Here is a 16,116-nt window from a genome sequence, read left to right on the forward strand (position 1 = left end):
TAATTTAAATCTTCATACCTTCACATGGGCTTTTCCCTATTGTGAAAGGTTTTACTGAAACACTGCTTCCACGAAATCGTCCCAAACTGGGAAGAAAAAATGAAGCCACCCTGGTTCTGTTTCCCCCAGATAACCGCTCCCTTCATCCATCCCTCCAGTGTGGCACCGCGTGTGTGTGCCTTGTCACCTGGAGGTTTGATGAGCATCTCGTCTTTGAGCCTCGTTGTGCAGTTTGACATCTGACCTGGCTTGCGCATTTCTTCCTGCATTCTTATGTCTCATTATTTTATTTTTTTAGGGACTCTAAGAATCTTGATAGTGAGCTCCTTCCAACAAAGCTGTAGGACCACCAAACTCATAGTGGATAAAACTGCAAGGGAAAGCATTTTTATTCTACATATCCCATTTTCACTCTCCATTTCCCACAACACGAGGAACATACCGTGTTCCCAGTTGTGCTGTTTTTTTAATTTTAATTTTAATTTTTTGAAAATGCAACAAAAGCAATAAGCAAGAACCGCCCCAACGTGGGTCCTGGAGTCCCTCTTCAAAGGCACGGAGAGAGGGGAGTCTTTACACATAGGGTCAATGGAGGGCCTGGAAAAACCAACAGCCATTCGGGGCTGTAGGATTTCAAGCATGATCTTATCTACAGAAGATTACTTTTCAGTTCTCACTACATGGAAAGTCAAGCTGGACCCGTTAGAGAAATTGAAGAAAAAGAAACACCTAGGGTCTGGGATATGAAAGACCCTGAATAAATACAAAGTACATTTAGTAGAATATGCAGATACAAAGTACAAGTTGGAATTTAATTCTTAATTTTTTTGCCGTTGATACTTTGGAAAAAAAAAAGATTTATTAGTGGAAAAGTATTTCTCCAGTCTTTAGAAAGACGTTCCTAAAAAACTGAAATTTGACATTTCAATAGCTTGGTGATATGTGAACGAAATAAAAACCTATGTTCTGTTGCCAACTGAGAAACTGACCATTACTTTGTACCCGTGATAGTTTTAAAAATGTGCCGAAAGGTGATCGAAACCTACCTTCAAGTGCTTGTGTTTTCAGCCAGGCATTATTTATATCGTATTCCCATAAATATTTGGATGAGGGCTGTAGTGCCTAATTTTAAAACAAGAACCCATCCAATCTGCTTTTTGTAGTTCTGGTTGCCAGTTTTGTGTTGGTGAATTCATTACCTGTGGTTTTTCTTGGGGCAGGAGAAAGTCTTTTTCTTAAAAGTGATGAACAATAAGTGACAGTATCCAGGTTCCAGAAGCGTGTCTCACTCTAAATTCTTTGTTGTGTGGGTGGGTGTGGGAGGGATGCGAGGAGCTTAATTTTTATTCTTCACTAAATAGTTATGTTTAAGGAAAGCAGTATTGCGCTTGATATTTATATATGATGGCAAGCAAGTGCCATCTCTTTCAGCAATGTTTGTTGAAGTTTTTGGATTCCCATATATAAAATCAGTTCCTTGTGGATAACTGTAAAAGGCGTTCGGATTTTCAGATCTCTCGTTTTCCTAGTGCGTTGAAAAGGTTTTTGGGAAAACTTCCATACCCCCTTAGTCTCGATTAGTCTTTCCACTAAGAGCAGAGAAAAGTGCTTAAGGGGACCTCAGAGAATCCTTAGAAAATGTGAACCGAGAAGGAAAGATACAAGCAGGCAGCACCCGTGGTCAGGAGAAGCTGCTGTGTGGGTGGTGGGGAGGTGCAGGTAGGCAGTCTGGGGGTCCCCGTTCTTGTCGCTCCCCACCGGAAGAATCTGAGCCACAGGCCCCATGGCTTTTACAGTCATGTTTATTCTCTCAGTGCTCTGGAGGGCTAAAGGCCAAGATGACGGTGCCAGGGTTGGTTTCTCCTTAAGCTTCTTTTTGGCTTGTGGATGGCCACCTTCTCCCTCTGCCCTCACATGGTCTAGTCTCTGTGCGTGTACACCCCTGGTGACTCTTCTTCTCCTTCTCCTTCTTCTTCTTTTTTCTTTTTTCTAAGAGACAGGGCCCTACTGTGTCACCCAGGCTGGAGTACAGTGGTACAACCATAGCTTATTGCAGCCTTGAACTCCTGTGCTCAAGGAATCCTCCTGCCTCAGCCTTCTCAGCCTCCCCAGTAATGCCCCACCATGCCCAGGTAGTTTTTAAAATTTTTGTAGAGATGGGGGTCTCATTACGCTGCCCAGTCTGGTCTTAAACCCCTGGGCTCCAGCAGTCCTGCATTGGCCTCCCAAAGTGCTGATATTACAAGGGTGAACCTCCACACCCAGCCTTTTCATCTTCTTATAAGGCCACCGCTCCTATTGGATTAGGCCCCAACCCTTATAACCTCATTTGATTTAATCACCTCATTGAAAGCCCCATCTTCAATTACAGTCCTATCGGGGGTTATAGCTTCAACATAAGAATTTGGGAGGGACATGGTTCAATCCATAATAAGAAGGAAGGTCTCCTAGTGAGGCCCCTCAGTTAGATTTACCACTTTTGGGGGGGAGATTTAACTGGAGAAATCCCTCTTATTTTTCCTAATACACAAATAGACTATAGCTTTCCAAAGACCTCAGTCTAATAAGAAATAGAGATGAGTATGAAGGACTTTTGATTCCGGCACGCATTCTTGGTGCAGTGTGATGTCATCCACTATCTATCACTCAATCAAGATTTCAGTCTGTGGGGAATTGCAGTGAAGATGTGCTTGTTCAGAAAGGATTCGATTTACTGCTTTGGAGAAAGCAACCAAAGCCATGGAGGGGTTGCTGAGGGGACTGGAGAGCAGGTGGAAGCAGGTTTTAGTTCCTGGAGCAATCTTTCACCAGCCCAACCTAGGGGAGAGGAGTGGCCAGTTACCCTCATGGGCAGAGTATGGCAAGTGGCATTACCATTTCATGTTGCTCCCTTTACACTTGAGAGTACAGCAGCCTTTTTCTTTAACTGTCACTCATCCACCGGAGAGCCGTCACGGTTCTGTTTATACTGAAGCCACTTGCTGCCAGTGTCTGCAAGACTGGGGGTCTTCACTCGGTTTCCAGGTCCCAATCATACAGTCACTCTGCATTTTTAATTTTTTTTTTCTTTTTTTCTTTTTTTGTGTTTCTCTCCATTTAAATGTGACCTCGCTTACCTATCACCATTCTGCACAGATGCCATTTATGAATAATGGAAATCGTCCCCATTTCAACAATATACACAATCTTGACAAAGATATCCTTTCAGTGTTCTGAATTTGCATGGTTTTCAAGGCAGAATCATGATCCCATATGCACTCACATTTTTCAAAACTGAAATAAGATAACAACAGGAAAATACCTGTTAGATTTCACTAACCTCATTTCAAGAGCCATGCCCGTTAGGTATGTACGCTGCACCACTAATCTTTGATATGAAGTTGTGTATAGCAAAATGAGGGTGTGCTAAATGGGGGGGTCTTTATGGAAGTGGATTCTGGTTTAGCACTGTTGTGACACATTTGTAGCACACTAGTGAGCATTTCTTATAAATATCTCTCTGAGAAATAACAGAAACAACATGGAAAACTGTGCACGATATGCTTTGTCATTAGAAAATGAAGTTGCTACCTTTGAAATACGTGGTACAGAATAGGTCTGAATCATAATCTGGTCTTACCATCGCTTTTTCCCCCACCTTGTTCTCTAGATACAGAGGCAAAACGTACAGGGCTGTGGTCAAAATCGTACGGACATCTGACCAAGTTGCAAATTTCTGCCGCCGAGTCTGTGCGAAGCTAGAGTGCTGTCCAAATTTGTTTAGTCCTGTGCTGGTATCTGAAAACTGCCCAGAGAACTGCTCCATTCATACCAAAACCAAATACAGTAAGTACAAATAATGAAAAAAAGAAAGGCATGGGCCCAGAGGCCTAAACTACACTATAAGGTATTTGGTTTTTGTTTCATTTGCTTTTTTCTTTTTGAACCTTTTAACTAGTCTTCCATAGGAATTGCTATGGAAGGATTTTTAAAGATTTGCTGTAGCAGATACATGTGTTTTTAGCCTGACATACGGAGGGGATGGGATGATTTAAAACAGGATGAATTTTCATTGGTAGGCCTGGGAAAAGAAGAGAAGAAACTGTGTGTACTGTCATGAGTTTCAGTGGATTGATTGATTCTACAGCTCAGTGGATGCCAGGAGAGCACAATAAAATTGACCACAGTAACAGTAACCCAGATGACTCTTTCAGTCCTTACTCTGGGATAGTGTAATGTTGCTCTCATTGCTCTTCCTGATAGGGGGCCACATCCGCATCATAATCAGCTTCTCATGTTTAGACGCCTTCCTCAACAACCCCACCCAGGAGAGCCATGGAGGACTCAGAAGCCACCATCACTTTCTTTTCTGCCAGTTAGCTTTGCCTCTCTCCCAGGACAAAGGATGCAGGACTCAGAGCTGTCCCCACTTTCCTACCTCCAGCTCTTGCCTCTTCCATCCCCAGTCCCATTCGAGGATCTCTGGCTGTGGGCATCTGCCTCCCCTGAGCCCTGCCCTTCTTCCCTTCTGATGACCTTCTCCATCCGTGGTAGCCACTCCCAGACACCTCCACCTCCTGTGCCTGAGCCCTGATCTGTCCCTCTGACCCACAGTTCTGAGTTTCCTGCATCTTCCCTCAGTTCTCTGTAATGCAAGGGGGAGTGACCTGGAAGTTGACTCTGCCAGCCATGTTCCAGCCAACTGGGATGTGACAAGGGCCTGGCTATGTGGCCAGTGCTCTGTGAGCCGCAGTCACTTGTGATGTTTGTCAGCATGCGTTCTGGAACCAGGAATCTGAATGTACTTGAAACGCTATTCAGAGTGTGACTTTCCTTGTATTTTATTACCTCTCAGTGTGTTTCAACACACACACACACACATAGACACACACAGCCTCCTTGCCACTCTGCCTTCTGCTGGAGGTCAGCTGTGCCCTCACTGATCACACAGAGCCCCCATCATTCTGTGCACAGGGGCTCTCAGGTAGGGCCCGCCGGTGTGTCGGCCCAGCACATCACCTAGTTCCGGAAGAGTTTGTTTCTCCACCACAGCACTTTTTCCAGGGGAAGGATTCCCTGGGGAACAGCAGCTCCTGAGTAACAAAGGCCTGACCGAGGGCTCGGCTTGGCCATGCGTGGTGAATGCTTACCTGCCAAGTGGGCTTCTGGGAATGGCAGGGAAGGAGCAGGGTCCCACACCTCCCATTCAGCACTGCCAAAATGAACTCAGAGATGTCTCTGGATCTCATATGATAATACTCCTAACTCCCAAGATCCTTTGGGTTAATTTATAATGGTTGTTACCACAGGCTGAACTGAGGCTCCAGTGGGAGGAGGCCAGAACGATATTTTGGTGGAGTTGAGCACTAGAAAAGCAGGTGTCATCCAGTCTCATTCTAAGGCTCCAAACACATACTGACCTTTGGCTGCATTCCCTAAAACCAATTCTTATCCCCAGCCTCTGGCTTCTAAGAAGCCAGCCTGCCCTAGCCCTGTCATGCATGCTTGGGGTTTGGGTGGGGACAGAGTCTTGCTCATTTGCCCCTGTACCTGGAGATGGCCACAAAGCAGTGCTCGCCCACGGCAGTTCATTCCTTCTCACTGAGGAACACGGTCCTTGTAGAACTGGACACGGGACCTTGTTCCAAGCTCTCTTGCCATCTGCTGCTTTTGAGCGGTTGATGAGAACAGGCCAGGGCTCCCGGAGCAGGTGTGCCTCCTGGGAGTTCCAGGGGTGCCACTGTGAGGCCGCCCGACAGTTTTTCCAAATGCCGTGCTGTGATCAAATGCAGGGGAGGGAGTGGGACATAGAGGGCCTTAGGCCTGAAGGAAACCTATGCTTGTTAGTCCTGATGGTCTCATTTTGTAAGTAAGGAAATTGGGGTGCAGAAAGGATAGGTGACTTACCTGGAGGACGAAGCCCGCGGCCCAGCACTGTGAGAATGCACTGAAATCATGCTCCCTACAGAGGGGCCCCTGCAAACCAGGGGTTGTGCATTTGCCATTTTCCCGTGGCCCACCCCATTCGTGGATAAAGGTTCCTTGGCTGCATTCAGTTACTTTGTGGCTCATGGGCGTCCCATGGTGGGACGGTTGAACCTTCGGTTAATGAGTAGGCGTCTGGGTCGTGATTGAATGCTGGATCCTTAGTGGTGGTTTTCATTAGTTGATGATACATTTTGTTTATAAAAAACATTAATCACTACTAAAGTTCAATAAAATTTTTGAATTAAGATATACACCTGTGTCTCTGCTCTAGCATTCAGAAGTAATGTGAGTCCCACCAAATGAGAAGGGAATAAAGTACACAACGATGTAATAGAGAAGGAACTCTGAAAAGAGGAAAGGTGCTTGGTGAATTTGGCCTGTGTGTTCAGGATCACGACTTGTCTTGGTCAGACCAAGAGCTGGGGGAGTCCCTCATGCCAGGACCACGCCAGCAGATGTTCACCCGGTGCTTGCTGACTGACCAGTTGCTCAAGATTCAGACTTGGGAGCAGGTGTCAGAGCACTCCAATGGATGTCATTGCCACCACTGTATGCAATGTCTGGGGTCCAGACAGGGATAAACTCCTGTGGGAACTGTGGACATCTTTGTCTCTTTCACCTTCTGCAGAAGTCAGCTCTGGCTACTACAACAACATACCACAGACCCGGGGCTTTCACTGCACACACTTACCTCCTATAGTCCAGGAGGCTGGAAGTCCAAGATCAGGGTGTCAGCAGCTTTGGTTTCTGATGAGATCCTTCCTGGGCTTGCAGGCAGCCACCTGCTCCCTGTGTCCTCATGGGGCCTCTCCTCTGGGTCTTGGGTCCTTGGTGTCTCTCCCAGACACCAGGCCCCACTCTTAGGACCTCATTAATGTCAATGACATTCAAATACACTCACTTTGGGGATTCAGGCTTCAACGTTGGGGAGGGGCCAAGTTCAGCCCGAACACCTTCCAGACCTGAAGCTTTAGAGCAGTGCTCCTTCCATGGGTCTGTTTTCTCAGAATGACTTTGTAAGGCACAAATGAGTTATCAGATGAAAGAATCGTCTCCCTCCTTCCTCTCTCCTCTTCCTCTGTTCGTGTCTGTGTGTGTTTATGCCTTCAAAGGCTTCTCATCTTCCTTCCTACAGCCTATTACTATGGAAAGAGAAAGAAGATCTCCAAGCCCCCCATCGGAGAAAGCAACCCCGACAGCGGATACCCCAAACCCGCCAGGCGGAGGAAGCGACGGAAATCCATTTTCGTGCAGAAGAAACGGAGGTCTTCTGCTGTGGACTTCACCGCGGGCTCGGGGGAGGTATGTTCTGCCCGGGGCGCCCGCCCGCCTGTGGCTCTGTCATCTGGCCCTGGCTGGCAAGTATGGCTGCTTCACAGCAGAGGTGGCCCTGGAGATTGCGGCAGGATGGTCAGAAAGACCGAAGAAGAACCCCCTCCTCCTTACCTGCTGAAAACAAATGTAGCGTGTCCAGCTGCTTTGGCTGGGAAGGGGCCTCGTAGGGCCCGCGGTTGGGACCATTGGCTCCATTTCAGAGACTGCCGGGGACAGGGCTTGCTAAGTGGTCTGCACAGGGCCCAGGCCACTGCTACCGGTCCCCCTGCCACCAGCCCCTTAAATGCCTTTTCCTTTGGCCCAGGAAAGTGAAGAGGAGGACGCCGAAGCCATGGACGATGACACCGCCAGTGAGGAGACAGGCTCCGAGCTCCGGGATGACCAGACGGACACCTCGTCGGCGGAGGTGCCCTCGGCCCGGCCCCGGAGGGCCGTCACCCTGCGGAGCAGCTCAGAACCTGCACGCCGGCCGCCCGCAGAGAGGACACGAAGGGGCCGCAGGGCGCCAGCCGTCTCCTCAGCAGAGGAAGGGGAGAAGTGCCCACCGGCCAAGCCCGAGGGGACAGAGGTGACTCCTGGGCGTGGGGGCAGAGGGCTTCTCACTGCCCACCTGTTACACCGCAGGGCCACGATGTGGGGAAACCCGTTTTAAATACCTCCAACAGCAGCAGCTGTTCTAGCTCGTTCCCAAGTCAGGAGCAAAGGCTGGCACTTCACCTCTGGGCGGAGGTACCTTTCACCATTGGAATGGAGTGCCCAGGGCGGAGACAGTACCTCTTTCCTGGATGGCTTTAGTGCCACCTGGGTGCTTGTCAGGAGGTGGGCACAGTCCTTGGGTTGCTTTGAACTCTGGGTTTCCAGAAATTCCTTCCCCACATCTCCTCTGACTGCCCTGTGTCACAGGACACCTCTGTGATGTTGTACAATATTTAATCAGTGTTTCAGGTCTCCCCTAGCCCCATGGGTGGTGTGAGATCAGCAGAAAGGGCCACTGGCACCATCATTACAGAAACATTGGGGGACACTCTCATGTCTGCTTGGACGTGCCCCTTGTATTTCTCCTCTTTTCTGTAATCAGAGATGCTTCGTTCCTAAGCAGCCCCAAGGTTTCCTGAACTAGGGATGCAAGAGCGACTGTCTGTGCCTGCCTTCTTCCCTCTGAAGGCACATGAGTCCTTGCAGGGGGCATCATCACTGAGCTAAGAACTTTCCCAGGGACTGAGAGGGTGTGCAGCTTTTTCAGGTACCCAGTGAGGGAGCAAAGGGAGGCAGTGGCTTCCGGCCAGGAACGGCTGAAGCCTGGAGAGTGCTGGAGAGGACCCAGCCGGCTGACTGTGCCACAGCTGAGCTCCTCCTACCTTTCTCTGCAGGACACGAAGCAAGAGGAGGAGGAGAGACTGGTTCTGGAGAGCAACCCGTTGGAGTGGACGGTCACCGACGTGGTGAGGTTCATTAAGCTGACAGACTGTGCCCCCTTGGCCAAGATATTTCAGGAGCAGGTACGGTGGCTTGCCGCATGTCGATTGTTTGATGTGCTGAGACTCTGGATCTGAAATGAACCTCCTGTCCTAGCGGGCTTCCTCGTGACACCTGCATGGGGGTTCCTCAGCACTGCTCAGCAGATGCGCGAGACCCAGCTCCCTCCAAGGCCCCTGCTGAGAGCTGCCTGGCAGGGAAAAGAGAGAGAGAGCCTCATTCCTGCTCCTCACTGGCCCCACCAGTGCCATGGTGGGGGTGGAGGGGTGACTCTCCCGGCTCTAGTGACACCATCCAGCAGGGGTGGGAGGTGCCTATTGCTGCCAGGTGAGGGGTGTGAGTCCACGCTCCCCCTGCCATCTCCACCGACCCTGCAGTGGGGGCTCTTTACCACCAGGCCAGGGTAAGGGTCCCAGTTCCCTGCCTGGCCCTTTCAGATGGCACCTCGGTGGTAGGATGAGGTGCTCAGTTGCCACCTGGCCAGGCTGAAAGTCAGGACGGCTCACTCCGCCTTGGCTGCTGTCAGTGGGGCCTGGCCAGCCCTCCCTGTGATGTTCAGGTGTCAAAGAGGTGTTGCTGTCTCACAGGTTTTTATCTTGCTGGGCCACCCCTTGGCCAGGCCTTTGTCTGGAGACAGCCGACTTTGGTTGAGCCTCCTGTCAGTGCCTTTTGGCAAATCTGGGTTGCAGTTTCTTCAGCTCCAAGTCTCAGGTGCATGAAGCTCACACACAAACAGCAACCAAAACAACCAGAGAGCTCAGCACCATACTGTCAGCTGGGGGCCCAGGCCCCTAGCCGGTCTGCCCTCCTCTCTCCACCTTCCAGAGTCTTCTGTTTGTGGATTTCTATATAATGCCAGTGGATCTTACTTAGGCCTGGTGGGAGAAGAAGGGAACAGTGTATCCACCTGGCCTGCCCAAAGTGGAAGGCCGCTGGCTGGTGTGTCGTACTGAATGCTGCTTTCGTCATTGTTTTCTTACCTCCCTCACTTCTTTCTATATAAAATGTTTTTAAGACGATGGTATGGTGATGGACAAACGCAATAACGGTCGATAGAATTTCTATTTTAAAGGAGTCTGTAGCCCAGCAGATGAAATGAGTATAGTTAACTAAAACATAAGATATATGATGTTGTGTCCTAAGGAAGAAGAGACGGTTTTTATTTACATTGTCCCTTAAATTAATACGCAAACAAATTGCCACGGAAACAGGATGCACACACACCACCTTGCATCTTGCCTCACTGGCCTTGCAGAAAATTCCAGGCTCTTGCTCTGCTCTGTGCTTACTTTGTTAAAGTTTCTTGTGTTGTCCTGGTATAAATATCTGTGTTCAAAGACCTCGTTAAAAAAGAAAGTACTGTTTTTCATATAATAAGTTAAAGATAGGTTTATTCAGTCTCTTTTTAGATCATACAAACCAGTAGTCTAGAAAGAGGATATTTCAAACATTAAATCTGGGAACATAAAAGGGCTGTGACTTCCCGTGCACCCAGGAAATTTCCCAGCTTTTCTCCCATGTAGCAATAAACCAAAAAAAAGCAAATTACAGTGGTCTCCAGTGCCACCCAAAGAGAGTAGTTATTGTCATTCAAAGTTCTTCCCCCGTGTCCCAAGAAGTCCAAGAGATGAATTAGTTCATCCTATTGACGACCACCAGAACCTTCTGCAGACATCCACTAAGATCATGCTGAAAGAATGATTAGACTGGGCATGGTGGTTCAGGCCTGTAATCTCAACACTTTGGGAGGCCAAGACAGGCGGATCACTTAAGGTCAGGAGTTCGAGACCAGCCTGGCCAATGTGGTGAAACCCTGTCTCTACTTAAAAAAAATACAAAAATTAGCTGGGCGTGGTGTTGGGCGCCTGTAGTCCCAGCTACTTGGGAGACTGAGGCAGCAGGATTGCTTGAACCTGGGAGGCAGAGGTTGCAGTGAGCCGAGTTCGTGTCACTGCACTCCAGCCTGGGTGACAGAGTGACTCCATCTCAAAAGCAAGCAAAAAAAAAAAAAAAAGATGAATGATTGAAGGCAGAAGGAGTTGCCTCCTGACTTTCTGACATTGGCCACCCTTCCTGTCTGGACAACTCTGAAAAGCAACCAGGGAGAGGCCTCCTTAGACCTAAAGAACCTGGGTGATGAGTTTGTCCCTTCAAATAACACACAAACAGGAAAGAAAGACAGTTGTAAGAAATGCAAGGGCTTAGGTGATCGGGGGCTTATTGATAAGCCGTATCTCCTTCTCAAAAACAAAAAAGAAAGCAATAGATTGAAGTCCTGTGTAAAGTGTTGCCCAGTGCCGCACTTTGCCTGTCTGGTATTTATTGACAGTGGTGCTGCAGCGAGAAAAGCGTTGTATTCAAATCCATGACAAGCGCTGATCCCGCAGGTTTGGTTGCGCTGATGCGTATCTGTCGGTCCCTGTGTGCATTCAGCATACGCCGATTCCATCCCTGCGAGGCGCCTGCTGATAGCGAGGTGTGGCATTCTGTATTACTGTAACATTTTGGTTTTATTTTTAGGCTCAAATGCTTAGTTTTCACAATAAAAAAAAGTTTAGTTAGGCCTGAATGAAGAGCAGATTTCTCATTTCTAGATTCCAGGTTAGGTAAGAGGGCTTATACCTTGAAACGTCAATAGCTCCTGTGTCTGTCTACACTGTGTACAAGTTCTCAGTAATAAGCAAGAAAGTGAAACAAAGCTGGTTTGGGGAAAAGCCTAAAGTGTTGAGTCTTCCTTTCTTTTTTTTTTTTTTTTTTTTGAGATGGAGTCTCGCTCTGTCGCCCAGGCTGGAGTGCAGTGGCCAGATCTCAGCTCACTGCAAGCTCCGCCTCCCGGGTTCACGCCATTCTCCTGCCTCAGCCGCCCGAGTAGCTGGGACTACAGGCGCCCGCCACCTCGCCCGGCTAGTTTTTTGTATCTTTAGTAGAGACGGGTTTCACCGTGTTAGCCAGGATGGTTTCGATCTCCTGACCTCGTGATCCGCCCGTCTCGGCCTCCCAAAGTGCTGGGATTACAGGCTTGAGCCACCGCGCCCGGCCGAGTCTTCCTTTCTTGTATTCCTAAGCCCAGTTGATAACACCAGAGAAAAGTTTCATGCCTTCCCTAAGCTAAGCCTTCTAGGAAGTGGAACACTGGCCAACACTGTCTCCCTTGTAGAATCAAGTTGCTCTCCAAGTTGCTTTTTTTTTTTTGAGATGGAGTTTTACTCTTGTCGCCCAGGCTGGAGTGCAATGACGCAATCTCAGCTCACTGCAACCTCCGCCTCCCGGGTTCAAGCGATTTTCCTGCCTCAGCCTCCTGAATAGCTGGAATTACAGGCACCCGCCACCATGCCTGGCTAATTTTTGTATTTTTAGTAGAGACAGAGTTTTGTCCTGTTGCTCTTCTAATATCAGTAAAAGCCTTGCCCTTCATCCCTACTTGTTTCTCTTACGAGAGAGAAAAATAGACTTTCATTGATTGTCATCTCGTTCCTGTGTAATTTCACATTTCACATTAGGCAAGTTCACCTGTTGGAATAAAAAGTCATTGCCCTGTGGGCTGTCTGAAGTACATGGGCACTTGAGTCTCTTTCTGTCCCATCAGACCTTTAATTACTAATTTTTACTAATTTGTTCATCGTCATTTAGCCCAGATACTCCAGCTCTGATTTGAGGAGGCCTCCAGTAGGTCACTGAAGGCATTGTCTGAGATTTTAAATGAGCTAGAAGGAACCCAGAGACTTTATTCACTGGCATGTGAATGAGATCCCTGTGCACAGCATGGTCATTGCTATGTGTACGCATGCTCTGAACATTGTAAATGCAGAGATTATTATAATCACCAGGAGCATTTGCAAAAATTATAAACTCCCCATTACCAGCACCTGTGCCTTTCGTTTCTGAAATGTATGGCAACTGCTTAAAAATCTATACTCCATAATTTAACGCTGTAAACCTGTACATTACACAGTAAAAATCCACTCATCTATAACTAAAGAACACACAAAACTCTACCTAGTCATTTTGAATTTTACCTATTCATTCAGCTTCCATCAGTCAGAGACAGTGCAATAAGCAGACAGCTCAAGTGATCAATTGACATTAATGAAAAAATTTCAGGGTAGTTTATAGGCTTAGTCCAGATTAAGCTGTCCTTTCTCTACTTCTCTAGACCTGAATACCTCCATTAGGAACTACCAAATCCTCACCTGAATGCTCTATCAAAATTGATTTAATTTTGCCCTGTGCTAAGCATGTCATATATCTCATCATATTTCATTTCTTTACAATTAGTCCATTTATGAGAATTCTTTGTTTAACATTAAAAGTGATCTGCCAGCAGCTCTCAGTTATATAGGAATATGTTTATAAAAATTAAACCACCTGCGAAGTATGCTGTTATCTAAATAATCCTTGAAAGAAAAAATAGTCTTCCAGATAAAGTGGCTTTCTGGGCTCATCACGATTTTACCTTTGGTGTCGCCCCAATTTCCTGGAATTCTACGTTCCAGGGAACTAGCTGTGTTCATTCTTTCAATCCCTCTTGGCCTTAATAATTCTTATTGGTCCCTGAAGTCTCAGTTCGAAGCCCTTTCAACACCCCTGTAAGACTGACTTGGTTGCCTGTCCTGTTTGAGCCCTTAGCTCTGCATCGATATGTTACTATCCCTGTATCCTAATAGTCTGTTGACTTGTCTGTCATCCTTCAGATTCGTGGGGTGCCCAGAGAGGGAACCTTTCCTTTGTTCACTGTGACATTCCCCAGAGGCCAGCCAAGTGCCTGCCACTTAGTAGATGCTCAATAAATATTGGCAAGGAAATAAATGAGTGTGCGCAGCTGCACTTAAATGTGAGACATGCATCGGCCACCTTCGCTGAAATTTTCTGTAGAGAAAGAGTTACATGAATATTTTAGTGCTGATATTCAGTGGTGATTGAATCACCATCATGCCCAAGTACAGATGTTAAAGACTGAGCTACAGTTTTCCCTTCGAAGTGTAATGTCTGAAAACTACAGTTCTCATTCCAACACTGTCTCTAACTTGCTGTGTGATCATAGTTAGATTGGCTAGCTTTTCTGGGCATTAATTTTCACCAGAAAAGTAAACTTCCTGGGAAAGTAAAATAAGTTCTATTTCTATTCTGTCCTGTTCTGTGGATGTCATTAAACATAATGGTTGAGCCACCTGTCCACGGTTTAATGGCATCCACAGAATAGAACATCAGCCCTCTGCCTACTTAAAATGTGTTTTTATGAGGCCCATGGTACCTTGAAGACTTTGAGTCCCTCCGCCTGTGCCCTCCTGGTCTGTTGTGATGTACTATATGTGGATTTGGCTCTGAAAGTGGAATTGGCCTGCAGGCCCCAGACCAGAGGTCCCCTTGGTTTCTTCGCGACCTAGAGCCAAACACTATTTCACAGTACTCCCAAATCCCCCCAGCTGCAATCAGCCTTTTCTCTAGCATCTGAAAAGAAAGTAAAATAACATGTATGAGCGCTATAGAGAAAGGGAAAAATGATGTAAACATAGCATGAAAATATAGTGACAGTTTTCTATAGTTGATCTCCTGCTTTCAGTATGTATACAAGACAGATCTGTTTACTTCGTGGTTTGATAAAGTCACCTTTGAGTCTTGGTTGAGCGTGGCTTCACGTTGATTACATCGTAGCTAGCGCTCATCTGTAATTTAAAAATAAAAAATGACACTCACATTGATACTTTTAAAGTGAATGTTTCATTTTTATTGCTGCAGTACTTATTAGGGAATATTGTTGCTTTTGAATCTGATCAGAAGATAAATTATTCCTGCTCTTAACATTAGTCTTTTGAATCTGATCAGATGATGAATTATGCTTGCTTAGAAGATCAGTCTGCTCAAGGCTACCATTTATACACACTTTGACTTTTTGCTTTAGATATTTTCAAGACAGCTAAAGAAACCATTAGTTTAAGAAAACAAGCTGCCTGTGCGAAAGTCGCCGACAGGTGTTGTTGGAGACATATGATCTTACGCTTTTGCTTGGCTATTAATGTCCTTGTGGCTTATGGCAGCCCTGGGTGTAATTCTTCTGCAAGTGGCAGAAATTCCAGTTTGTGGAGCTCACTTAATGCTCTCATGGTACCACTGATCTTCATCATTGCCCGGGGCCTGCAATCTCTTAGAGCCTCAGTGACTCCCTCTGGACGATCGAGATCGTCTTGGTAAACAGGAAGGAGGACTGCGGTTAAACGCAGAAGTCCAGTCAAATGACATCTCTGTGAATGAACCAGATTACTATATGAAGCAAGCTGCTGAAGAGACAGAGATGTCCAGTGGAAGGGTCTTAGAGCTTTGGAGTGGGTCTCTGGATGCTTCCTCCTGTAGCAAATTCAACTGAACATTCAATGAATGTCTTCATGCCCTGTGTGTAGGTAGAGAAAGGCTGAGCAGGACACAGTGGGGCAACAGATCTGTGTACAAGCAACACCTCGCTCTGGGCAGTGTGTGTGTGTGTGTGTGTGTGTGTATTTTCCTTTATGGAAAACTGCGCTGTCATTGGCATATCTCTCTTGAGCATCTTCTCACCCATCCTGATGGTGAAATGCCAGACCTTGGCAGGGAGGTGAGGGAGCCTTGTCTTTTAGTAGAGATTCCTTTGCTTATTGCTCAGATGAAGTCTCAGCATAGCTCAGGGAGGACCTGGCCTTGCCTGGGGTGGAGGGTGAGTTGCCCTCCCAGCAAGGGGCGATAAGCTTGGGAAGCAATTCCTGCAGCAACCCTCCTGTTCCAGCTCCTACCCAACAGAGTAGGTATGTGAATTTCAGAGTAGCCAGAATGCCCTTAGCCAAAAGCTCTTGTATTTGTATTGTTGGTTTTGTGGTGGTGGTGGTGGTGGTGTTTAGAGAGGCTCCTGCTATGTTGCCCAGGCTGGAGGGCAGTGGTGTGATCACAGCTCACTGCAACCTCAAACTCCTGGGCTCAGGTGATCCTACTCCCTCAGCCTCTGAGTAGTTGGCATCACAGGTTTGCACCACCCTGCCCAGCTAGTTTTTAAATTTTTTGTAGAGACCGTATCTCACTGGATTACCCAGGCTTGTCTCAAACTCCTGGTCTCAAGCGATCCTCCAGCCTCAGCCTCCCAAAGTGCTGGAATTATAGGTGTGAGCCACTGTGCCTAGCTGCAAAAAGATTTTAGTAACACAGAGATTAGACAGTCATCCAGCTGGGTTGGTATCTCTACCAACAATCCCCTGAATTGAATGAAACAAGAGCATCCTCTTGCCAGGTTTGGCCCCGGGATGGAGCCTGCTGTGATGCATCTGCGTACCCGGGTGCACACCGCCCCGTCTCTAACCTGCCTTTCTTTTTCTGCAG

The 16,116-nt window shown here is 47.3% G+C and overlaps 1 protein-coding gene across 3 annotated transcripts in view; it reads left to right on the plus strand.

Annotated features, from left to right (window-relative positions):
- SFMBT2 (Scm like with four mbt domains 2) overlaps positions 1–16,116 on the plus strand; it is a 255,539-nt gene that overhangs the window by 234,151 nt on the left and 5,272 nt on the right. For all 3 annotated transcript variants that reach the window (XM_030940693.1, XM_030940695.1, XM_030940694.1), the window contains 4 exons: positions 3,650–3,825; positions 7,103–7,269; positions 7,607–7,870; positions 8,673–8,801. In XM_030940693.1, the coding sequence (XP_030796553.1) occupies positions 3,650–3,825; positions 7,103–7,269; positions 7,607–7,870; positions 8,673–8,801 (736 nt within the window). The remainder of the gene's footprint in view (positions 1–3,649; positions 3,826–7,102; positions 7,270–7,606; positions 7,871–8,672; positions 8,802–16,116) is intronic.

Source organism: Rhinopithecus roxellana, chromosome 11 (genome assembly GCF_007565055.1).
Source record: "Rhinopithecus roxellana isolate Shanxi Qingling chromosome 11, ASM756505v1, whole genome shotgun sequence".
NCBI classification, from domain to species: Eukaryota; Metazoa; Chordata; class Mammalia; order Primates; family Cercopithecidae; genus Rhinopithecus; species Rhinopithecus roxellana.